At 34.8% G+C, this 25,667-nt stretch overlaps 1 protein-coding gene across 2 annotated transcripts in view; it reads right to left on the reverse strand.

Annotated features, from left to right (window-relative positions):
• Positions 1 to 25,667, reverse strand: part of COL21A1 (collagen type XXI alpha 1 chain) — an 82,304-nt gene that overhangs the window by 12,638 nt on the left and 43,999 nt on the right. For both annotated transcript variants that reach the window (XM_026846270.1, XM_026846269.1), the window contains exons 17-21: positions 11,777 to 11,821; positions 11,386 to 11,439; positions 2,531 to 2,584; positions 1,168 to 1,221; positions 586 to 657 (exon numbers count right to left, since the gene is read on the reverse strand). In XM_026846270.1, the coding sequence (XP_026702071.1) occupies positions 586 to 657; positions 1,168 to 1,221; positions 2,531 to 2,584; positions 11,386 to 11,439; positions 11,777 to 11,821 (279 nt within the window). The remainder of the gene's footprint in view (positions 1 to 585; positions 658 to 1,167; positions 1,222 to 2,530; positions 2,585 to 11,385; positions 11,440 to 11,776; positions 11,822 to 25,667) is intronic.

Consider the following 25,667-nt stretch of genomic DNA (forward strand, 5'->3'; position numbering starts at 1 on the left):
TAGGCATTTAAGATGCTCTAGGCGACCCAAGGCACTCCCATGTGTGTCTACTGACATATGAAAGAGTCTAGCATACTCAAGACATCCATACATGGCTGTCATATATGACACTGCACATACAGGAAATCTGTGCCCTTCGGGAGCAGAAGCTGAAGTCTAGTGGAATACCTCTGCACTGGATTTTCATAAAACGTTAAATATAACACCATCCTTTTAACTTACTGCTTCTTTACCCTTAAATCTTTCTTTCCATAGTGAAGTACCTGATTCAACCCTATTTCTGTAATGCCCTTAGATGAAGGGCTTCACTCTTCACAAGGTAGTCCTCTACATTGCTGGTAATACCACATTTCATTAATACTTATGTCACAGCATTTTAGGTTGACAGTTTCTCCATTTTGGCCATTCACTCCTCCCTATGAAAAATGACTGTTTTTCTAAAGAATGGAACTTCCAAACTATACCAAGTATTCTCTAGTAATAATGATGCATTTAGAAAAAGGATTTCCTTTGATAATGATCACTTATAAGAAAAGCACTTACAATAAAAGATGCAATTAATGTAAAACTGGAAAAAATACTTACCTTTATACCTTGGGTACCAGGAATGCCCGGGTAGCCTGGTTCACCTGGAGCACCTGGTACTCCTAGTTCTCCCTGAGTAATATAATAGCTCTGTGTCAGTGATATGCTGTGTGTAAAAACATATATTGCATGTTTTCTCAAGGTCACATGATAAGCTTTGGCTATGGTATTTTGAAATTTTGTAATTTCAAATTGAGGATGGTTGAAATGTCTGGAAAATTTCCGAGGGGATGTTGAATACAGAGAAGCCACAGAAGGGACTCTTAACCACAGTTTTCCAGCTTCTATATTTTTAATTGCTTTTTAATACAGTTGATGTTGATTTTTCAAAATTATACAAATAAAACTATCTGGAGTAATGGTAGTGTTTGCAGGTTTGAAATACATAAACAGCTGACTTACATTGCCTAAAATCTAGTATAAAATCAGCAAGAATAAGCCATCAAAAGGATTCTGATGCAATTTTAAGTTAACTACTGTTTTATTTTGAAACAATTTGCCTTGTAATTAATCATGGAAAATCATGGAAAATCAGTAAATCAATCCCTTGTTTAACTAGAATACTTTCAGATTCATATTTACCTTGGCTCCTGATGATCCCGGTTTCCCCTGTGTTCCAGGTTCACCTTTATCACCCTATACAACAATGTAAGAGTGTGGCTGATACATCAGTATGTTTCATCCCATGTGGTATGACTAGTAAACTTAAACAGACACTGCTGGGAAATTGGCCATTAAAACCAGGCACAGGTAGTGACTGAAATGCTAGAGTTCTGTCCCCTTACAAGAAACCTGACGTTTCAACTTTCTCTCAGGAAAGATGAGATACTGATGACAAAATGTGACCTGTCAGACTCTGCTCACCAGTCCTTTCCCCACCTGCTGCATTTCCCTGGCCCAGTCATACCACATCTATGTGTACTGACTTCACATTTCCACCATCTCATTTAATAAGATTCTGAGAATCCTCAGAACTGTCTGAGCCAAAATATTTACGTATGTTTTGGTTTTTACTGTAGCCTATGAAATTAGGCGTATATTCACTACAAGGATTTTAATTAAAATCTAAGAATTATTGATTACTTCATGATGCTCTTCTGTAAGCATGACCTTATTAAGAATGATTCTGTAAGAATAAGCATATATTCTGAATGAGTGATAAATATACAAAAGCAATTTTCGCAAAAGAAAATAAAGCTAATTAGCTTTTTGTCATTTCATAGATATTCAATCTTCTTGACCAGAGGCAAACACTGACCACTTTAAAAAATGTTACCTTCAGTACACCATTTTAGATAAGTACATATGTACTACTGGATAGAAAATGATGTATGGTAGAAATGGAGCTAAACGTAAGTACAAAGTTCAGGAAACGGATCCTATATTCTTAAATATTCTCTAGGACATACAATTCAGTGCTTACTGGCCAAAACTCATCCTGGATTAAATTAAAAGGTTACACTAACAGATCTGGACTTACAGTATCTATTTTAGTTTCTGAGAGCATGGGTCAAATTAATTCTTGCTCTAGCTGCAGTGCAATCAATAAAGTTACATCTGAAATAAATTTGGCTCCTCGGGTGGAAAAAGCAGCATGGAATGTTATTTAACACAATTAAAATATAAATAAATGTAACATGGGCAGAAAGTTCTGATGTATACTGAGAATTATCTGGCACCCAGCAATGCAGAACATTTTCCAGAACTGTGAAGCAGCAACAAAGTCTCATGACCATTTCTGCAATTGCTCCAAACCTCATGGGATGACAGGCACCATTTACTGAGCTATATTAAGCTCTCTTGAGACTGAACTATCATATAAAGTAATATAGGGAACCTCATCAATATTCAATATACAAAAAAATTAGCTGCAAAATCCTGGCATTTTGTCATCTATAAATTAGTCATTTATCAAAGTCACAAGCAAACTAACACAAACACTTACCTTAGGCCCAGGAGCTCCAGGTAGACCAAATGACCCTTCTGGTCCCATTAAACCCTATTTATTTGTGAAAAAGGAAGAGACATTTCTGTAGTAAACTAGATGAATAATGGCTTCAGTATAGTATGTTAGTATTATTAGTATTATACTTCTATCGTGAAATAAACAGGACAGGAAATATAACGTCCTTCAACATATTACTCTACAGGCTGCAGCTCTGATACAGCACAGTGGATTATTTAGACCTTTTATGGCCTTAGGAACAGCTACCGTGCAATGGAAAAAACCATGCAGGAAAAAAGCACAGAGGTGTTATGAAATACTCCTGAGAGAAAAAATTCTGCAACTCAAAACCCCATCTGTATGATCTAATCTTTAACATATCCTTAGCTATAATTCAAAGTGACACAAGAGTTTCTAGTTTCCATTTAGGGTTCCCAAAAAGCAGCAAAAGTGCATGTGGCATTTAGTAATTCTCTTCCTTCTTTCTGACTGTGTATCCCTCAAAGGTTGCCATGCCTTGACTCCTCTTGCAATCTTTGTGGAGGTTTATCGGGAGCAGTTAACTTTGGGACACCTTTGCATCTTCTGCAGTATCTTCAGGATTGAACTGTTCATTCAAGAACCCAATGACTTCTGCTATTTCAGATCATGACACCTCAGCACATGTACAAAGCCAGAGCATTGCCAAAACAGTCCCTTGGACTCCTCTCATGAAAACATGTTCATAAATGCATGTTTAGTTGTTTTTGTTCCATACATAAGAGCTAAAAGGGAGTTAAACCATCAAATGGCTGGCTCTCTTAATTTCTGTTTAAAGCTACTCTCAAGTATATGTTAGAAAATAAATATTCTTAAAAATCATACTTTCCAGGAAGGAATTCCCATTTACAGTATTTTCCACATCTGGTATTAATATATGTCTTTCTCACCACTTCATCTCACTTCACTTTGACTCTAGAACTGCATGCGTCAATAAAAACAATATATTATTGTTCTATTTGGACTTATATGTATACTCTGAAATATGATCTGATGTAAGAGCATACTTAAGACACCGCATAAAATAAAAAATAATAATACAGAAAGCCAAACAATTAAAGTAAGGCCTGGAAATCTAAACTGTCAGAGATTTAATTTTTATCAGTTATTCTACCTGATACTATTTTCAACACCTACTGTTGTTATTTAACTTTGTTTTCATATAGATAAAAACAACTACCTTTCATTTAGTACTAAAAGTAAGGAACTATTCAGTTCCATGACATTATCTCAGACCTCTTTCAAAAGTTATACATGATCAAAAATAATAGTATGTCTACATTAATTTCTTACACTGATTGTAACTCAGTTTTGGAAAAAAAAAATAAAAATATTTCTTTGCTTAAACTAAAAAGGATGGCTTCGTTTTTACAAATACAAGAGAAAATTCAGAATATTTGGAACAAGAAGTAATTCTTTGTAGCCACGGTTTTCAGCATTTCATCAATTTTCTGGTATTTCACCTGTGCTTTACTGTTAACTGAGGCAGTACAGATTAACTCAGGTTTCTTTCCTATTCTTCTGTAAGAAAGTACTGGTCATCAAAACTTTCCATTAATAAACACAGTAACTTGCTCTTTAAGCCACAGACACAGGTCTGTGAATACAAATAAACGGTATTAATCACAAGCCTAAAATTTAAGTAACTTTGCTGCCAATTTTCCTCAGTATCAGACTTTTCCCATTCAGTCAACTGCACATGAAAATTATTCTATTATACTTCAATTTCTCTAAAATAACTAATAATATAACATATCAAATAATTTAAAACCTTTTCCTGAACTTTGAAGATGAGATCTGCTTGTTCTTACTTACACAGAAAATCTGTAATTTTATTAAAGATGATACGGTTAAACTAGTGTAATCTATTGTTTTGTAAATAAAGGTTTACTATACCCTATGTAATTTCTTTCATAGTTTTGGAATAGAAATTACCAATTCCTCTCCATCTGGAGTGAAGTTTCTGAGGTCTGCTTCCACCCATAACCTAAGAGACAGTGTATTCCCATTAACCATTTGCTTATGGCCTATATACATCACCAGTTTTGTTACAGCAAGCATAAAAAAATATTAATTTGGTTTTGGAACCTAACCTTGATTATATTAAGACTGTCTTAATTCACGTGCACATTAGGCCCGGTTCTTCACTTTTTTTCTTTTTATTTACACAGTAAAATAAGGTTTTATTAATTTTCATTTCACTGTAAGGCTTAATTCAATTTGGCTGTTTTAAATCAGATTTCATATTTTGTACTGACATCCTTACTTATGAAATACAGCTCTCTTCATTGTGTAGGTTTTTTGCACTCCTTGAAAGCTACCTTCTTTTTCCAAAAAACATTGTGAAATTATTATTTTCTTCTCCTCAGATGTTCTGTGCTCATTACTAGCACATTAATCAGCAGAAAAAAGTAAGCACGAGTTAGGGACTGATACTGGAAAGAGATGAGAAATGAGACTGGGAGATTTCTATCTCCTTTCACATTGCCACCACAGTGTAGCCCTGTGTTTCAAGTTAAGTAACACACTGAGAGCCTACCCAATACCAACTCCAGACTAGACCACTTCCAGTTTATGCCCACACCAGTCCTTGATTACAGAAGTGGTAAATGTTTATCACAAATGTCCTTCATTCATTTAACTTATACAAAGTGGAAATACTATGAGTACAGAATAGGTTGGTTTTTTTCCTTCAATCAGACATGTGTACATATCCACACCAACCTGCAAACATATATATTCTAGAGAAGGCAAATCAGAAAATACGTTTAGTGTAACTAAAGGTCAGGCATACATCTGCAGGAAAGGGAGAAATAAAACCCAGTTGTTCTGGATTCATTTCTTGCACTTTCATTACTAGGCCATATTTAACTTATTTCATTTTAAAAATTACAGGAAGACAACTACATGAAATCAGTATACTGCAAGAAGAAAACTTTCAGATGCAATATATAGGAAAAGCTTGAGAACATAATCTGAAAACTTTGGCATGTAAAATTAAAAGAGAAGAGCGGGTCCTGAATAGAAATAAAGAATACTTAAAGGACATAAAATGTATCATTACTCCCCCATTTTCCAGAACTAACACACTTTATGTGGCAGACAAATTAATAAATTACTGATGTTGGCAATGTAATAGGGATAGTTATTACTGAAGAAGAACTTGTTACTGAGGAATTTTCCCAAGGTATTAATAGACCATCCACAAGCTTTCCATCTGTTTTTTCTGGAACAAACATATTCAGCGTGACTAATACAAGGAAAATCCCACTATCTTTTCTGGTTGAAATTCCCTAATGCCATATAATGTATTCAAATATCCCATGCATCAATTTCCTACTTATTTTATCAGTGACAAAAGATACATTAAATAAGTTGACAGGAAACATGAATAAATTAATTTCAAGTGTATCAAGAACCAGATGTTATTTATCTAAATAAAATTTGAGCGAAACATGGTAGGTGAATTACTTGAATAAATATGTACACTTTGGAATCCCATAAGGCTTTATTATAACTGATGATACAGCCTTCCCTCCAGCATTTTGTTCAACTTTGCTCAGACAGAAACAGAGAAAAAATTTCCAGCAATAGGCAATAAAAATGCTTAGTAGCACAGGTGACAGACCAAATGTGCATGTGTTAACTAAGAGTAGGGACATGTGAGCTTCCAGTTCAGGCAATGTTGTGTCTGAATTTGATCTAAACAACTGCAACAACTGGTTGTCAAGGAAATTTATTCTTTCCAGAGAAGATCTTTAAGTGGCTGAAAAAGTCCTTTAAGTTTATGAAAAGAAAATTAACCAGTGCACACAATTTATATAAAAGGGCTTCTGACAGCTGTAATGTAGTGGCCATGCCTGTGGTAGAGTCAGGAAAGGAAGAGGTGCTGGGTGGATGCAGAGTAGCTGTATATTGTGCAGGAAATTCTGTACTGGGTGACAGAGTAGCTCAGAATTTGTAAAACCCGAAACAGATTTCAATCTTTCTCTCCAACCAGGACTGCATTGGTTTTAATTGATCATATATTTTATTAAGGAACAGTAAGCATGGAAAAAGAAGTGAGCTCTTCAGTATATTTACAGACATTCATAGGCCTGTATATAATCTGTTATCTGGAAACCAGAGACAAGTTTTTTTAAACCTCGCATTATTCAGAGAGCAAGTTCAGGGCGCTCTCCTTTGTCTGTAGTTATCTACAGAGATATAAAACACAAACCACACCCTTAGTTCTTCTGAATTTTCTTTGAAGAAAAACTATAAAACACAGTGAAAAAATATAAAAAAATGAATAGGAAAGAAGATGAGATCTGTAGACTGTATATTTTTGAGAAGTCTATTTACAGTTTAACAACCTCCTCAGCTTCTTAAAGTGATAATCACATTTGGATTCCACATGACTAAGCAGTACTCAGCACAATCACAGCACGATAACGTAAAGATTTAGGACTCCTTTGTGTAATCAATGATATCATCATTCTGAAAAATGCACAATCAAAACCAAAAGACCACCACAAAAATGGTGAGATTTACTTGTGATGGGATAGATGTATGCTACTGGACAGACACACAGCAAGCCTTGATTTACAGGGTGTGTGAGCATTCCTCCCTTTGAAGGGACAACCTGACTGATTACAAATGAATTCTAGCACCTGATTTAAGTGCAATTCAGATGCAAGATCAAATAGAAACTTGGGAAGGGTCTGCAAATATATTCTCTCTGAAAAGTAAAGTTAGACTAATATTCAGCATTAAGCACCTTATTCAACTTCTGACTGGAAAGAAAAGGCAACCTTCACAGAAAAATAGAGAACAAATGGCCAGTGAAAAACAAGTCTTCCCACAATGGACATATTCTATTAAATCAGATGCTCTCACAAAATAATCCCATATAAAATGACAAAATCCCAATAAAATTGGGGGAGAAAAAAACACAGACATGCTTTCAGGGAGAGGGCAGTGGGAGTTAGTTACAGATATTGAAAGAACTTTAACTGAACTGATGTATATATTCAAAATTTCAACACTAAGATGTAATAAAAAATAGCAAGGATAGAGAGGATTCAGATTTAGATAAGCCTTAGACCAAGTACATGTTCCACTTAGACAGGTAAGTGTATATTGCTCTTATTACCAGGAGTAACTGGAGAAGAACAGGCTCTTTCTAGAAATAAAGAATCACCCAGCATCCACATGTGTTGTAACTGGAGCATACAGTCTTTTCTAAATCCTTTTTTGTCAGATCTTCTTGGTATGAGAAGAGCACGGGACTCCTTATCACCAAGTTCAGAAATCCACAAACTCAAACTCTTTTAGCTGTCCAGATGTAGGCAAAATCTGGTAAACTGCATCTGACTTATCTTTTGATGATCCTTAAACAGCCATGGAAAAGCCATAAAGCATTATCTCTCTCTGTGACTTCAACTCCAGAAGTGTAGAACTCTAAAGGAAAGCAGACTGTATTTCCAGTTGAATGCAAAAGAGACAAAATTGTTGAAAGCATCATTCATTAAAATAACATCAAGAACAAAACATCCACTCCTGATTCAGTATTCTAAAGTGAATAACAATGTCTGACATCATGTTCAAGACTCAAATGTGACTCAGTTATCTGAGAAAATAAATGCAGTATCTTCCCAGAAAAGAAAAACCCTTTCATTACTTTGCTTAGGGATGGAATTGATCATATTTTCAGTTACTGTTTGCTTACAGTGAGCCCTTAACTTGGGCTCCCCATAAAAAAATGCCTCCTAAAGCCCCAAATTCCAGTATGTCAATATGTATTTTCTTTTCTCTGGAGAAAAAAAGACTCCTGGTTTTGGGTACCCTTTCTGCCTTAGGAGGGAAACACACACCAGTAACAAATCTGGACAGAGAAGTGCCGTATCCCGAGGAACTTTCCAGCGCTAGTATATAAATGACCCTTAGGCTAGCAGGTACCATCATACTCAGATGGTTAGTTTGACATGCAGAAACATGTAGTTACACAAGACTGCACGTACCAAGATGATCAGAAACACGTGTTGCTAACCTCCACCCAAACAAGGATTCTCTTTGGAATGGGTAATGATGCAGCAGGGTAAGCTCCAAATAATTTTGATATCAGGTCTGCCTTTATGTACTGTAGACTATGGTAACCTCAAGTAGGATTTTAGATATTTAGCAAGAAAGGCAGAGGATCAAAAGGTCTATACTGAGATCCTTGTCATTCTCTTTCTTCAAGGCTCCTGTCACCCACCAAAATGAGGCTCAAGCTACCACAAGATGGGTAAACACCACTGAAATCACTGAGAACTGAAAAGTCCTTGAAAAGATTAGTCCTGTTCTGCAATGAAAGGTAGATACCGAGAGTAAGATGGCCTTAGCAGCGTGATAGTAGACATCCTGATGACTGAGTAATGACCATCAAGCCCCTTTTAGAGAGCCACTGACTATCCTGCATTTGACCTTGAAGATATAAGTATTGATTTCTTTAAGTTCAGAATAAGTCCTTTCCCTTTCTACGTTTCACACTGCAAAGTGGCATCTGAAACTCCTTTGTCTATTGGAACGGGTGGAATGGATGTCAAGAGGAAGTTCATTACTGATGAAGCATTTTCATAGGGAAAGACCTTGAAAAGAGATGGGGTAGATAAAATTGAGAAACACACAAGTTATGAAACTGAATAACACAATCTGTTAACTATTGCCAAAACCCGAGAACCTATAGCAATGTTCTCTCACCTGTTGCCAAAATATCAAGAAGCTTAATGTAATGGCAAGGGCAGCAGAGAGAACAGTTCGCAGCTTTCATCCACAATTTCCACACTTCAAATATGGGCTAAAAACTTATTTGCCATAGCCTTGTCTTTTGCTGCTGATAGAAAGAATATTGCGACTTCTAAACATAGCTTCCCTATTTAGGAATAAAAAGCTCAGTGCCTTTTGTACCTACAATGCAGTTATCACTATCTAAGCTTTGCACTTTTCTTCCATTTCATGAATGCCATCTGCTTATTTCTAATGAGTTTTCTGAAGCTCTATCCAGAGCCTTCCTTTTTTGCTGCTATTCAAATCCCTCAGCTTTGTTCAGATAATTTAATTTACTACTTCCTTTTACCCTTTCATTTCAGGCAGAATTAATTATCAAGAGAATCATTGCTCTGAGATTAATATTTGTTAGGGTTTGTATGTTAGTATCATATTTATCAAAGCAATGCTTGTCAAAGCATTTGTAAGAATCTGATACTTCAGATATTGGAAAAATGATCACTGCTGTTATCAAAATCAAAATCACAGACAGAGTTGGACTTGGTGATTATTTACCTTCAAATGCATTTTCCAAGCTAAAAAAATAAAACATTATCTTACAGTTTCCCATGTAATCATATTTATCCCAGTAATAACACTACAGAAAAACTGAAATTTCCCAATTAAATATTTTCACTGAACTGCTTTCTTGGCTTCCTGAGAAACTGAAGTTTCTTCTATTTAGACTGGGTGTGGACAAGTCCCTTGCAAGCACACCACACAGTGAATCTCAAAATGGGGCAACAAGGCAAGAAAAAAAGCAAGCAATCTTCTTGTCACACAATAAAACATTTGTATATGACATTCAGCTACAGATCAAGAAGTGTTATCTAATTTTTTCCCCCGACAAGTGTTACTAATTCTGTAGCCTGAATACAAATACATAAAATCTCTTATACTACCATATGACTATATACATTAAGAATAAACAACAAATATCTTAGAAGTTTAAAGCTTTTTAGACATTTAGTGCTCCTCTGTCTATAGAGATAATAGCATCAGTCTTAATTCTGTACTTAATCCTCTACAGTATTTACTTAAATCTAGCACTTAACAGTCTATATTGATCTGCTTAAGGTTGAATATAGGGTAAAACATAGGTTCTTTAACTAAATAAAAAGCCACAGTAAACAGCTTACTTATGTTGCTAAGCCATGTATCTCTCAAGAAAGTCAGAAGCATTTTAGTCAGTAAAGAAGATAAAATATATCAGCAAAGAAGATCAAATATCTCAAGCATAAAATGAAAACTGCAAAAAGACATGTTAACAGTGAGGATAATTAATAATGGAACCATGTAAACATTGTTGAACTTCTCAATAGAAAAGATTTTTTAAGGCAGCATATGTTCAACGGATGATGAAATTCCTACTAATTAATGAAATTCTCAAACTAGTTTTAAGCCACTGTCCCTTTTGCCTTTAAAATTTCCATTTTTAAAGTCTATATATACTTGCATCAACATTCAGAACAATTATTTTACTACTGTGATTTCTAAAGGATTATAAAGAACCCAGACTCAGGCAGTAACAAAGACATGGTAAGCTGAACTGTCCAAAAAGAATGAATTATTTCCAATTTCCTACATTCCAAAATAAAAATTTCTCTTTAAGCAGTTTGGGAACTCAGTGATCACAGCTATTCTTGCAGTCTATGTCAAAAGAGCACTATCACAAAAGCATCCTGAAATTACTCTTCAGAAACCCATTGCACACTATGACAATATTTAAGTTGATCTTAACTTTCAAAATAAATTTACTTGAGTACTTTCAAAGTTATTTCAAAATTAAAACTAACGTGTTTTCCAGATTTGTTTATCAAATGTGCGGTCAGGATATCATCAATTTTAAAAGAAAACTGGGTTTATAATATTTTGGGGGGGATTCAGAGATTAGATTTAGTCTGATCATATTCGCCAACCTGAAAATGCTAGATTGCTACTGTATATGCCATTGCTTGTTTGCTTATTACAAGTAAAGACTGACAGCATCAGAATTAATTGTTCATAATACCATTTTGCAAACTTACAGTATCCCCTGGTGACCCTTTTGCTCCTGGTTGACCTGGTTGTCCAATTTCACCCTGTATTTTTTACATAAAGAGAAGAATTCTGTGATTAATGTATGTGCAGTTACTTTAATTATATATCTATTTAGTGAGGATTATTTCACAAAGTATTATGAAATAAACTTTGTTACTTTAAAATTAGACATTCCTTCTGAAATAGCAAAATAAAACCTAATGGGAGATTTTCAAACATGCCGCAAAGAATTTGGAGCATGTCTCCATTCATCTGCAGCATGATTTGATGACCTAAATCCCCACAATGAAAACTCTCCTCTGAGCAGACTGAACGCTTACTTTGGAATGGGTATATATATGCACAGGTTTTAACTGTGTTTTCAACTGCTAATAATACCTTTTGTCCTTTTGCTCCTTGATTTCCAGGGATTCCAGGAATTCCCTGAGGGAAAAAAAGAAAACCTTTTAAGTATATGGAATAGTTTCTCCAAAAGATAATATATAACACACACACCCCCACATCCTCATAAATTTAACATTTGCCATACGATTGGGGTTCAAAATATGGGCAGGAAATATAAAATTTAAAAAAAAACACATAAGAGAAAAGAGCTTCAGATGGAAATACTCAAGCTATTTCATCTGCGGATGCCGTGAAACACTAATGTCCAATCACTCCCCAGTGGTTTTGTGCCAGTAGTCCATGTCTGGCACCGGGCAGGCTCACACGCTCCCAGTTGCCCACCAAGGGCTGCAATGCTTTATTGAAAACCCTTACTGACACAGGGAAAGAAACCACTATTCATTATCCATAAGATTTCTTACATAAGATAGAGCAGAAGTCCTGGTCAACAGGACCACGAGTATGACAAACCCTATTTTCCTATCTAAAATACAGTGATTGTAACAGAACACATGAGATAGCTGTAATTATATTTGATGTATGCTAGCTCCTACCTCCATAAATACTTGAAGGTATCTGTCATTTCCTCAGCATCATTGCTCATTTAGCTCTACAGTATATCTCCGTTTTCTTACAGTGATCATGTAACTGATCTCCATATATACTCAAAACTGTAGTCTACCTTCAGTTAATCTGTTTTTTCTCTCAAGTAAAACTATTCAAATTTATTGGACAGACACTGTTCTTATTTGTACCAGCAACAATCTGGTTTATAGACTTTACAATTTAATCTAATATTCAAATTAATGTGCTGCAGTGAAAACAAGAGCACTGTTCTAGACACCACCAGAACAAATGCATTCTGTGGGAAAAAAAAAAAAAACAACAACATGAATGTAACAACCAGGAATAACCTGATAGTTTCCATATGGATTACATCTGTACAGTGCTGGCTTGGAAAAGATAGTTCCATTGTTTTGCAGTTTACACCCAGCTTCTAGCTAATAATGACCCCATCAAGCAGAAACAGTTCATTGGTCAATGGCACATGAGTTAACAATGACATCCTGAGCATTTTACAGGTCATCAAAATTCCAATGTACCTATCATTAAAAGAAGAGATCAAGGAATATAATAAAAAGAACTGGAAAACAATGTCTCATTCTGAGACTTCTACTCACATTGTGTAACATAACTCTTGCTAAACTTTTGTCTAAAACCATCTTAGATCTTTTGCACAAATAAAGAAATGAGAAATAGGGCATATTTATCATCACATTTAAGAACTTCCAGACCAGTCCATGAGTTCTCAGTAAAATTATTAAACAGTTAATTTCTGTAGCTGTAAAATATAAAACTAAAATATCTGTACCTGTAATACAAAACAGAATTTCATATAAGCTGAAAAAAACCCTCCCACTAGGCAGCAACCTTCTCATACTGAAAGGACGTACCAAAGCTTTCAATGGCTACATTTCTATGCTATTTGCAAGGCTGCGGGAAGATGGTTCCACATACTTATCCAACACAGCAAATGGTTTACCATTATACAAGCACACCTAAAAGAAGAAACAGTGTCCTGATGAGCTGTGTTGAACTTTGTTGGCTAAAAGAAATTGCTGACACAAGAAATTTTACTTTACCTTTATATCAGCAGCAAAGAAGGATAAAACTCAAAGAACAATTGTAAAACTAAGTCATATTTCTTCTTACACACACACACACACCCTTATTTTTTCCTCTGATTGACTCTGCACTACTGAAGTACATGGAACTTAGGCTCTTATTTCAGTGGGAGCTGGTCCAGACCCTTAAATTCTCTTATGGCTCATTGACATTTAATCAGCTAAGAAAGAATCTACACTTATGCTAATGTGAGTGATTCCCACAGTACATGGGGTGGAGATTTTCAGTTATTCTCCACATGTCAGTTGGCACAAAAGAAGGAGAACGAAGTTGCTAATTTGGTCACAAAGAATGAGTTTTTCCCACCAGAGTTATTTTTCTCTATAGCTTCCATGGTTCAGTAATTACAAAGACTAATTTCTGTAGTATCAGCTGTAGGATGCCTAAGAAAATTAAATTTAATTTCCTTCTCATTATCTATTCCCAGTCTATTACTTGCTTTTACATGGATAATCTCTGGTTATGCCAATTCAAATTATTTGCACTTTCCCAGAAGACAAATAAATAAATAAAAAATAGTTTAGATATCCCGACTTTCTTCCCTAACTTTGAGTTCAAAAGCCAAACCAAGCTTTGGAAATGTGTCTTGTCCCTAAACGGGTTTCATATGCAGTACAAATCCTCAGAATCTGAGCACTGTTTTGTCCAACATAAGGCACTTTTAATAGGAAGTAGTACTTAATAGGGTGACATAACATTAACTAAACTATCATAAAACTTTATTCTAATTATCAAGAAATATATTCTTTACAGCATGAGGCAAAGCAACTAGTTTTACTCCATTTGTAAGATAAAATGTAATTTTTGTCAAGAGTATATTGTAACTAAAATTATCACAAATGCCTGTGTTTAATCAAAACTTAATATGAAACAGATTCATCATGCAATTTTCCTGCCACTAAGGGAAACACAATGTTTGGAACCACTACAAATGGGAAAACTGCCACCCACTGGGAGTAACAGAATCAATGCTATGGAATAATTCATGAATCATTGGTCTACGGAAAAAAATTGCCTTTGGGGATGTCCTTTGCAAAGCTATCAAGCAACACTTTGTTCATATGAAATAAGAAAAAGGGCTGTAATTCTAGATAGTCTTTTGTCTTTCCAGAAAACTTATTATAAATGGTTTGTATTTATCATATATGCAGTTTAATAAATAAAACATAGCAATAAAACATAGCATTACATTTCTAGCCAGAATACTTAAAAATCAAAGCATCTACTGCACTTTAGTGATTTCTGCTCTTATATGAGTCAGATCATCTTGCAATTCTGAATGAGTTAATTTGTTCCTCTTCATGTTTTACATCAAATTTCATGTAAGGTTTATTCAATGTTTCTTCATACTTAAAAATGACTGCAGGCCTTACGACTGCCTTAGTTCTTTCAGCATCACCAATCTTTCTCAATTACCTTCATTTCATTGGAATGCTCTCCTCCTTTCTCTGAAGTTTCCCTTTAAATGGGAAGTCTTCACTTACCCCATAAAAATCTGAAATATTATTCATTATTTTAGCCTTAATCAACAAGTGCTATAATCACACGAAATTTAAAGCCAGCAAGGTAGCCTAGTAAACCTAGTTTCTAAAGATTCTCAACTGCACTTTTATCAAGTCCTGCTGAGTTTTTGCCTAAAAATTAATGTGATCATCAGTCTGGCAGCTAACCAAGCAGTTTCTATTGATTGAGACACTGCTGTCTTTACCCTTTATTCAGCCTCCTTTGCCTGTTTCATCATTTATCTTCCACCCTGTGTTACCTAGGTGTACCTGGAGAGGCTCTGCAGGATAGCTCCACAATCTAAAGTGACACTTGAATGCCATGTAGGCAACTGAAATTGCCTCTGGTGTCACTGAAGGTGCTGTGGGATAGCTGATCTACCCTCCAAAAAAGATGCCAGTCTGCTCTAAGAACTGTGTCATACACGCCAGGTGTTGCAGTTGCCCTCATACATCTTAAATGGCTCTTGGTGCCAGTGTCTAGGTGACCAAATCCCACACACCTTGATGTCTCATTCTCTGGAGCAAAAATTCTCGTTTGTTTTTTTTTTTTTTCCCCTGTTCTTTGCTTGCTTGTATATGCCTGGTGTGATAGGTCTTTATAGGCTCAGATAGCAAAAGTTTCTGGCAAAGTCTTCACATTGGCTAGGAACGACAAGACTTATAAATTAGGATATTTGAAGGTAAAAGGAGCTATGGGTATGCTTTATTTGCAAGAAATAACAGCCATGGGTCTCATAGCTTCATCAGAGAATGAAGCTCATCTGGGTATGCATCTAAACCTCCTAATGCAGTCTTCCTCAGCTGTAGCCCCCACACCTGGAATGTCAGAACACCCAAAAAATGAATTTGTTTCTATTGTGACGATGAGCTTCAATAATGGCATTTATACAATGCTATATAAATATTATATTTTAACCCTATTTTTTAGCAGATCCAATGGATTTAACTGTAAAAAGAACAATCTTTATTGTAGTTTTCATTAATTGTGAAGTGTCTGGGTTTTTTTTCAAGCTAGTATTATGGATATCTCCCTCATACTTAACTTTATGCTCGTGAACAGCAGAAGAAACCATGTACAAACCCTTACCCCAGAACAAAACAAAAACTATTTTATTCCTAAAATGAGTATTTATTAGTCTACTCTGTCCTTTATTTTCTGCTGTTGTCTTTATATTCCCCATCTCTTCAGCAGCTGGTAGGACTTCCTTCTTCAGTACTGGCTGATAGCCCTATTATGGGAAGTAGGAGTTTCTAGACTACAGAAAACATACCCATTAGTGTAAAATTCTGCCTCTGGAAGATGCAAAATTATACAGTATTTCCAAAAGCTTCTGTTATGAGCAAACTGCTTTGCAGTAAATTCCCCAAGAAGATGGAGACAACATTAGTACAATTAACCTATTATTTTTTATTTTCTTATGGTATGTATACAAAACTGTACTCTTTCAACATACTGAATTAAACGGGCTCTTCACTGAATACAGTACATCTGGACTTATTTTGTCATGTGTCAAATCTGATAAATATTATATAGGACAAATCACTATGGAACAGTTTTTCAAACTATCCAGTCTCCCTTCAACATCAAGAAAAAAATACCTGAACTCTATTAAAGTTGATCATGATTTTTAAAATTATGATAAAACAATACTTCCTGTTTAAACAGTAAGACCTGAAAAAATGAAGTAGTAAAATGTAAGATAAGCATAGACCTTTTATTTAAGAGCTCACTATTTGGGGGAAAATATTTACCAACTTCTCTATTACTAGTGTTGAATATCATAGTTTATTTTACGTCTTAATAAACCATAAATATTATGGCTTATTTTATGGATTAAGATAGTTATCTGCTTTCATATTTTACTTTTTTAGGAGGATGGTCGGTGATGTTATTTTGCTGTGACTCTACCTTGTTTAAATTATATTAATTTTAAAAAAGAGATCCATTGAGTAACATTTAGAAACTTTTGTTAAAAGATGGTCACATTCTAGGCTGTTGTCCATTTACACAACAAAAATTCAAACTCTATCCCTAATGATCGTTCATTTTTCAGGCAGTGACACAAGCCTCACAAAAGACAATAAGAAACTTTAATCAGAGTTTCAGTCTTAAAAAGTCAATTGGCTTTTTAAGATTTCCAGAATGGTGCTAATTTTGACCCCAATCTTTATTTAGCACAGTTACTGTCAGTCAGGGTCAGCTGAAGGATCAGGTTTAAATAAGCTAAAAGTCATGACTACTGATAAAAAGACATTTTTTCTAGTGTATATGAGTTCTCTGAATTATGTTTCAATCAAATGGCTCCTTCCACTCTGAAAACTCTGTGATTCTGATTCTGGGAAGATTCACAGAAGATATCTGTCTACATAGATGTTCCCATGATCCCTTTAAACACCTGAAAAATATGACTGTTTATGTATTACTGATCCTTACTTGAAAAAAGCATATTTGATGATACATGAGAGATTTGCTGGAGGTATGTAAAGAGTACAAGTCATACCATAATTTGGATAAAACTGCAACAGTCAAGATACTTTTTTGAAGATTACAGCAAATCCTTGATAATCCTAATAGAATGAAAGACACAAACCCAATTTAGACAACAGATAAAACCTTCTACTGGGGTAGAAGTAGCAAAATATATGTAAAAGAAATTCAATAAAGCTGCATCTGCTACTACTGAGTAGTTGGAATTAATGAGAAAGAAAAATAGGCTAAATACAAAGTATTCCCACAGACATAATGAGCATCCACTGGACTAGCATAGCAGCTTTAAATTAAAAGCAGAAAAGGAAAAAGCATTACCAAGATCTTTGCAGTTATAAGACCAGAGTTTGCAAACACTTTTTTTGGCAAATCAGTTATTAAAAATAAACTACACATACATTAAATGTGGAACACAGTCTCCCCTGTTGCACTGCCAACAACACAGACCTTGGAAAACTGTAATTTGAAAGCTGGAAATACTAACAGAAAATGAAAACTGTGTATATCCTGTCACAGGCAGAAACTGGTGTCACTGTTCCTTGTAGACACCCTTCAAAATAATATCAGACTTGTCAAATCTCTGTGGATCCAAAGGTGGTCAGACAAAACCTGAGCCCCCACTCCTGTTAGATGACATTGCGATGCCCTCCCTCTGCCTGCAATGCCAAGCACCAGCCTTACAGACTGTGCAAACCAACATCCAATCTGTCTAAAAAGTTTACACTGACTTCTAACAGCCAACAAACTGACCCATGGTTGACGCTTACATGCAAACAGACTGATATTCAAGCAGTTACATGCCTTCAAAATATCTTAAAACTTCTCCGCTACTTAAATTATGGACAGAAGCTTGTGATGGGTCACCCAATTTGTGCACCCTGCACACATAAGAGAGGGCAGGCTGAGGACAGCAGAGCACTGACTGCTGCTCTGCTCCTTGCACCCAACATGCCCATCCGTCTGACAGTACAAGAATAGCAGTTCTGTTCACACAGGTCACACTGTGTAACTGAAGAATGCAATTTTCAGCCATCCCCCTTTCCTGTAGTAAGAAGCCACTCAGTTAAATTAGCAGTGAGTAGGTTTAACAACAAATCATGCATTTTTTCCATATGGTGCATACTGTGAAACTTGTCACAGGATGTAGCAAATGAAAACAGTAAAACCATGTTCCAAAGAGGACTGTAAAATTACTAGAAAATTGGTCCATTGCTGGCTATTAAGTAGGATGGGCCAGCATGCATTTTTGGCTAAGAAAGTCCCGAAAGCTCTGAGAGACAGAATCTGGCAGTAAATAACAGGTGAAAAAATAATTTTCTACATACTCCTGTCCATTGTCAGAGAAAAAGTTCTCAGAGTCTGCTTGGCAGTTCTTATTGTTTTTAAGAAATAGCTAAGAAAAGTTGGTGTAGGGACTGGGATCAAACTGTTCCAGAGCATAAAGAAGGAAAATCACTTCTTGACCCTCACAGCTATCACTAAGACTAAATTTAGTTACTAAAATAAAAATTAATTTGTGCAGTAAGAGTCAAAGGTTCCTTGTTAAATGGGTTAATATTTCTGTAGTACATTTATTTATTCTTGGTCTCAGTGTATCCAACAACCTTGGTTTTGCTGGTCCTGTAGCAATTTTTCTGTATTGGTCCCATATGAGTAAAACGTGTCAAAATCCTAAAGTCAATTTTTTTTACTCTTGACCTAAGAACAGGATCCCATAAACACTGTGTTCCTTGTATTTCATTATCTGATTGGACACAGGTAAAGCAAATCTTTTCTCTGGCTTGTCATTTATGTTGAAGAATGATGACTAGCAAGAAAACTGGCTACCCTGTTACTAACCTGTTGAATTTGGGTCAGAAGGAAAGTCAAACATCCTTTTGTAATCCTTTTTCTACTAGTTAAGTAACTCACCATAAACATGTTGAGAAGCACAGAATAGAACAGTAATGTTTAAGTGAAATCAACTGAAATAATACATATTCATGGCTGCTACATTCTGTCATCTTCATTCATAGCCTACTGCCTCCGTCTGTTTCTAAGTCTAGCAATAAGCTGAGAGAAGATTCTGTTTGGTCTTCAGAGTCACTGGAAACCCCAGCAAATATTTACCTAAGCTCTAAATTAAAATGCTAATTCCTAGTGTTCATAGTATATTAGGAAAGGAAGATAGAAATATTCAGGGGATTCTCTTAAAGGCATTCAGATGTATCTTCTTTTGATTATTCTCTAACATGAACATTAACAGCGACATAATACATATCATACAAACCAGTGACAATCAATAATGTGTGTGCCTAAAAATGAAATATGAAATTGCACACACAAATAGAAATTGCATCATGAAGCATTAACTCCTATAGTATCGCTCATGACTACATGGAATTACTAATGTACAGTTTAAAAATCTTGGTCTGAATTTTGCACTTATACACCATAAATGGGAAAAAAAGCCCCTACACACACTCTGCTTTTATTCACGATAAATTATAATCTTAGAGCTAAAACTTTATTGTCTGACAAATATTTAAAGACTCAAAACATTTCCATCTTGCAGCACATGTAAAAACAATGACAGAAAAATCCAGATCTATCTTGATTTTCCATAGCTTACTTCTGAGACCTGACAAAACGAAAGACCACAGTAAGCACAGTGATTAGTGACTTAGGACAGGCACATATTAATTACGTATTCATGCATTTCACAGTCTAACATAGTCTAACATACATGACACTTTTTGCATGATGTAGCTGCTAAGCGATAATCTTTAACACAATTTCTGTGAATTACAGATGAAAGCAATGCAAAAATTAAAGTTTTATAATCTGGTGAACTAAATGAGTATGTTCTATGCCTTGTATTTTTGCATAAAATCTACTGGATAAATGGCCATTTATTATTGCTAAAAATATTTTAAATTCTATTAGTATAGATAATAGAAACTGAGGTATTTTATATCCTACCTCGGTAATACGTGTGAGAGTGGAAAATCAGCATAGGCAAATACACAAATAATAAAGCTGGTATTGCTGCAAAATATTTAAATACAAAGAGAAAAAAGTATCTTGCATATTACTTACTCGTAACTCCTCTGCCACAATCCACAAATGGGAAGTTTACTACACAGGTTGTCAAATATTTTCTCCTTTACAAAAGAACTTTTTTCATTTTTTGCTCTTTCTTCCCAATAAACTGCAAAGATGTTACTTCAATGATTTAAAATAATTTGTCATATCATATTCTGATTACAAGGTGATGCATATATGCCTAAATCAGGCAAAACCATGTGATGATACTGTCACCCATTAGGGACTGTTGTTTAATTTGGCTGTCAGAAGTTCATCCAAATTCATAAGTATTTCACTATTTATTCATTTATTTTGCTGATCCTAGGCATAATGTTTCTGCTGAAGAATATACAAAAACCATTTTGTTAAAGATGTAATTTCCAATGTGTTATCTACATTACTGAAGGATTTGATAGTGTCTTAAAAGTGTTCCTAGAAAACTGTGGGAGTTAAGAAAATTGTAAGGCAAGAATAATGGAGAGATGCTGCTGTTTCAAGATTAATCAGCACATGTGAAACACTGTTTACTGAAGTATGAACACCAACTTTCCTGGCACTAAAATGGCAGACATCAGCCCAATACACAACATATACCAGTCCAAACATTCTCTTGAAGCATCTCCTACCTCAGAAAAGCCTTTGTTGAAGGTATGAAATTAGCACACAAGTTCAGGAATGCCCTAAGCATTATTATTGACATCAGGTAGATCCAAAACAATGCAAATGAGTCCTTTTCTAAACATCACTCAAAGGAAATTAATATTAATCACTTAAGGCACGCCTATTTTATACCAGTTTTACTATGTAACTTCCAAGATCTTTAGTGGTTATTCTCTTCTTAGCAGTGTGAATTAACTCATTATGCCTGGGAAGTATTAGACCAGATCAAATTAGATTAAACACTTAAGCAAACACATAGTTTAGTAAACTTGCAGGGAAAGTGAAGAATGATTAAATAAATTCTAAACTTTCTAAATCAGATCAGCTACTCAGAGCCAAACTGGATTCACACACACTCACACAGAGATTATATAGTTTTAATTCTTTAATCTTAGCCAATTCAGCAACCAATTAACATTTTTAATTGAGATTTCAGAGTAAAGAAATTTCTGATAAAGAATACAGAATCAATTTACAGTTGTGTGGATTTGTCCATTCAACTCCTCAAAAATCTCCACTTGATCAAGCCCAGCAATTTTTTAGAATGCCTTCTTTTCAGTCCAAGTGGCAGTACGCTAGTTAATAAACTTGAAATGTATCTGTACATCATTTGCTCAAAATAATAGAACTTATCAGAAATGCTTTTGAATGATGATCAGTTCTATTACACTGACTTTTTCCCACTTAATAATAGATTAAAAGTCAAATTGTATAGCTATAATGTTCAAATAGTGAAAAAAACATCTCTATAGAAAGGCTCACTGCAATATTAATACTAAGAAAATCTAGTTTCTAGCACTCAGAAAACAGGCAGTGATGTTTGTAAGCACGTGCCTATTTTGGTCTCTGCAACTGATGTAGAGGTCCCCAGTCTCCTAAATGCACAAGCATTTAAATGGGCAAACATTTATATGTATTTTTGAGTCATATTACCACGAGAGGGGATACCTGATGTGTGCTGTATACATCCATGCTGTCAAGCTGATTCATTCTTAGTTTCATACCAGATCTCTAGACTGTATCTTAGCCAAGCTGAGAACATGACAGCTGAAGGCTGAAGCTGCAGTATGAAGTGAATATGATCATTCCCTCAGGGGGAAAAACCACAGGTGGAACAATGTGTGTCACAGCTCTTACCCTACAGACAGTATAATCTTATGCCAAAGCACTTCATCTGGAAATTAAAGCTCACTTTCTAGTACAGATAACTAATAAGTATATTATCAAGAATAAAGTCTCTACATGAAAATTTCCAATAAATACCCCAAATTATTTTAATGCATAGAAGAAATTATACTCTTCAGAAGACTTTGTGGGTTTGTGTATAAACTGGACTAGTTCATTGGAATCACTTGTGGAATACAAATAAATAAGCACTATCACTAGTTTTGTGCTTAGAAGATAGTTACAGCACTCTTTAGCAAAGTTGCACCTTCAAGTGTTTGCTGCAGGACAATTCTTTCAGAATCACAATGTCTTAACAGATTTTTTAATTTATACAAGATTAACAAATTATTAAGAAACATTTTAAAACATGACAAGCATCTGTTTATCGTAATACAGCTCAGCAAGTCAGTAGCGAGATTTTTAATTGATACAGTATACTGATCAGAGGTATTTCTATCTCTAAATTTACAAACCAGCTGCAGTGGAAGAGGAATGCTGGTATGTAATTTCTATCAGAACATGAATCTGTAAGAAAAGTGTCAGCATAGCCATAAAAAGATCACTACAGCATACAAGCATTATAAAACAGACTACTTTGAGTACTGTTTAAAACTATTTATAGCACACAACGTTCATGTCCATAATAGGCCTACAACTACAGCTGCTTTCATATTTCCTTACATCTCTTAAGAAATTGCCTTTGTTAACATTGCCTCTATAAAATAGTCTTAAAGAAATGACAGCAAGGTATGCCACATTTTCTCCACTCAATTTTCCAAAATTATTAAATTTGATATGGTACTAACGGAAAAAAAAAAAAAAAAAAAAAAAAAAATGAAAAAAATACTATAAAAGATACAGAAAATTAAAATACTATAAAAGATACAGTAATTAATAGTGTGTGAAGACAGAAATTTAAGAATTAGAAATCATGAAGAACAGACAGACAGTGAGAATTAGATGGGAGAGAACTGTTAGTTGTATAACATAGAAAAGCAGGCATTATTTTCTAAGTTGCATTAGGTCAGTGAGTCCAAGTTTATTACAGCATTTATTGTGGTCCCAGTCCAGACTGAATTCAATGGGAATCTTTCCATTTACTTCAATACGATTTGGATCAGCAACTATGCTGTCATGTCTTATATCATTTTTGTCAATTGGGAATAATAGAATAGCTGCAGCCTAGTCTGTCTGAAGTTCCAGAAGTCTTTAATTACCTGTTTCTGTACAGCATCATTCTCATATTTATTTTAAGAGCAATTAATTCTGATGAAAATGCAGTATGGACTGAAATTAGTTAAAATAATTTGTCAGTCAGAATGAAGAAGATAACCTAGGCTGCAAATAAAGTCTGTTAAAAATGTATACACCTAAAAGTAATAACTGACAGGAAAACCTGCAATGAAGTCTAAAAAAAAGTCATTGAGCTTACAGCAAGCACTGTGCAATTAAAGAACAAATACTGTGCTGTCAAAGCTGTCATCTCCCTCTTCCTCAAAGGGGATAAAGTCCAACAACATCTGTTACAGTACCTCCAGCAATCAGAAAGTCATCAGCAAGACTCTGCCCTGTCTACTCCAACAGTTCAGAAATTATAAGAAGCAATAAAAAAAGAATCACTAAAAAACAAATTCAACTAACCAAACTTACTTGTAAATAAGTAATGATGTATAGCATATGTCTACCAAAGTCTTACTGCATCAGCTGTTTATTTAGAAAAAAAACAAACACTTGAATACCCATTTCACTTTATACATAAATGTATTTACAGGTCAAAGTCAGAATTTTCAAGAAAGAAATAAGGTATTCTTCTGAAATCCACAAGACAACATTTGCAGAGCAAATACTAGTCCTTTACTTCCCTTATGACTGTAATGCTGACACCTCTGAAAAGCAGGCCATCAGTGTTCAGGGTTCACCTATTGCTATCAAGGCATCTCAGACTAGTGGAAAAGCATGAATATTAGATTTGAAACAAAGAATATTGATAGACTCACACTGACCAGTTTGCTGAGTCTCCTGTTCACTTTTCTCCTAAAGACTGTGCGGAAATAATTTCTTCTAAATGTATTACTTATACAGAGAGTGCTATTTTATAGCAGCGTGTGCTTTAAGGCAATATAAAACTTGAATGAGTATTTAGTATGCTATGAAACATTATCACAAGTATTAAATCCACACACATGAGTTTTTGAGCACTGGAAATACAAAAGGATTTTTATGCTTTCATCTACTGAGAGATTGAAAATAGAAATACAACAATAATCAGACTAGGTGTATTAAAAAGTAGACTAAGTAATGCTTTCAGAAATATATTTTTCACAATAGATATACTATAGGGTTTTTAGATTTGTTTCTAATTGAAGTATTTCATAACTCAGTATATAAATGCAGATAGAAAATATAAATCTTGAGTAAACAGCATTTTATTAACTGTAACTGGTATAAATCAACCTAACATCAACATAAAGTGCATCAAGCAAAGCATATCACTGTGATCACTGAAAAAGATATTTGCACGTACATGTGGTGTATTCCACTTATCTCAGGCCGTGGTCATCATCTGTTTCAGTTAACACTAACACTCTGTGCTGCTCCTCTGTTTGTGAAACAGGAAGATAGGACTGATCTAACTTAACCAAGTTAAATGTACAGAAATCATGTTAAAATTACTTTCTGATTCTGTTGTAGACTTGAAGGAGAACTTGAATACCTTAAAATTTGCATCTCATCTAACTATATTATACAATCATAAAAGATGTTTCTATTTACAAACCATTCTTTTCACAATTTTTACTCAAACATGGTAGTTGTGGTGTTATCTTTCTCTCCTCGGTGATTCTCATGGCTAGAGGCATAAAAGGGTAAACTAAAGTGAAAGAAAATTTTGTTGCAGCAGGTAAATATAGGCAAAATACCACTTTTCAGAATTTCCTCCATTCTCAAAATATTTGCTCATTTATATATGTTTACGAAATGACAGTGATATGTGTAAAGCTGTACTGAAGAAGCTGAAAGTTCATGAGCATCAACTACATTTACATTTTGAAAAGTAAATATAATTACTTCCCGTATTATTATTATGGTTGGCAGCCAGGCATTTGTTCCAAGAACATGATCCCTAAGGAACACTGTCACTATACAGGTAACAGTAGTTCTGTGTTTTCTGTCTGTTTTTTTCATAGTTTTCTATGCAAAGAAAGACAAGAGTGTCAACACTGAACACAAGACTATTTAACAAGCCGTGTTGCCTCAAGGTGCTGCACTCTAAGCAAATTTGTTCACAGGGAAGAGATCTGGGAACGTGCACAAT

Source organism: Athene cunicularia (assembly GCF_003259725.1).
Source record: "Athene cunicularia isolate RWA chromosome 3 unlocalized genomic scaffold, athCun1 chr3_part1, whole genome shotgun sequence".
Classification (NCBI taxonomy): domain Eukaryota; kingdom Metazoa; phylum Chordata; class Aves; order Strigiformes; family Strigidae; genus Athene; species Athene cunicularia.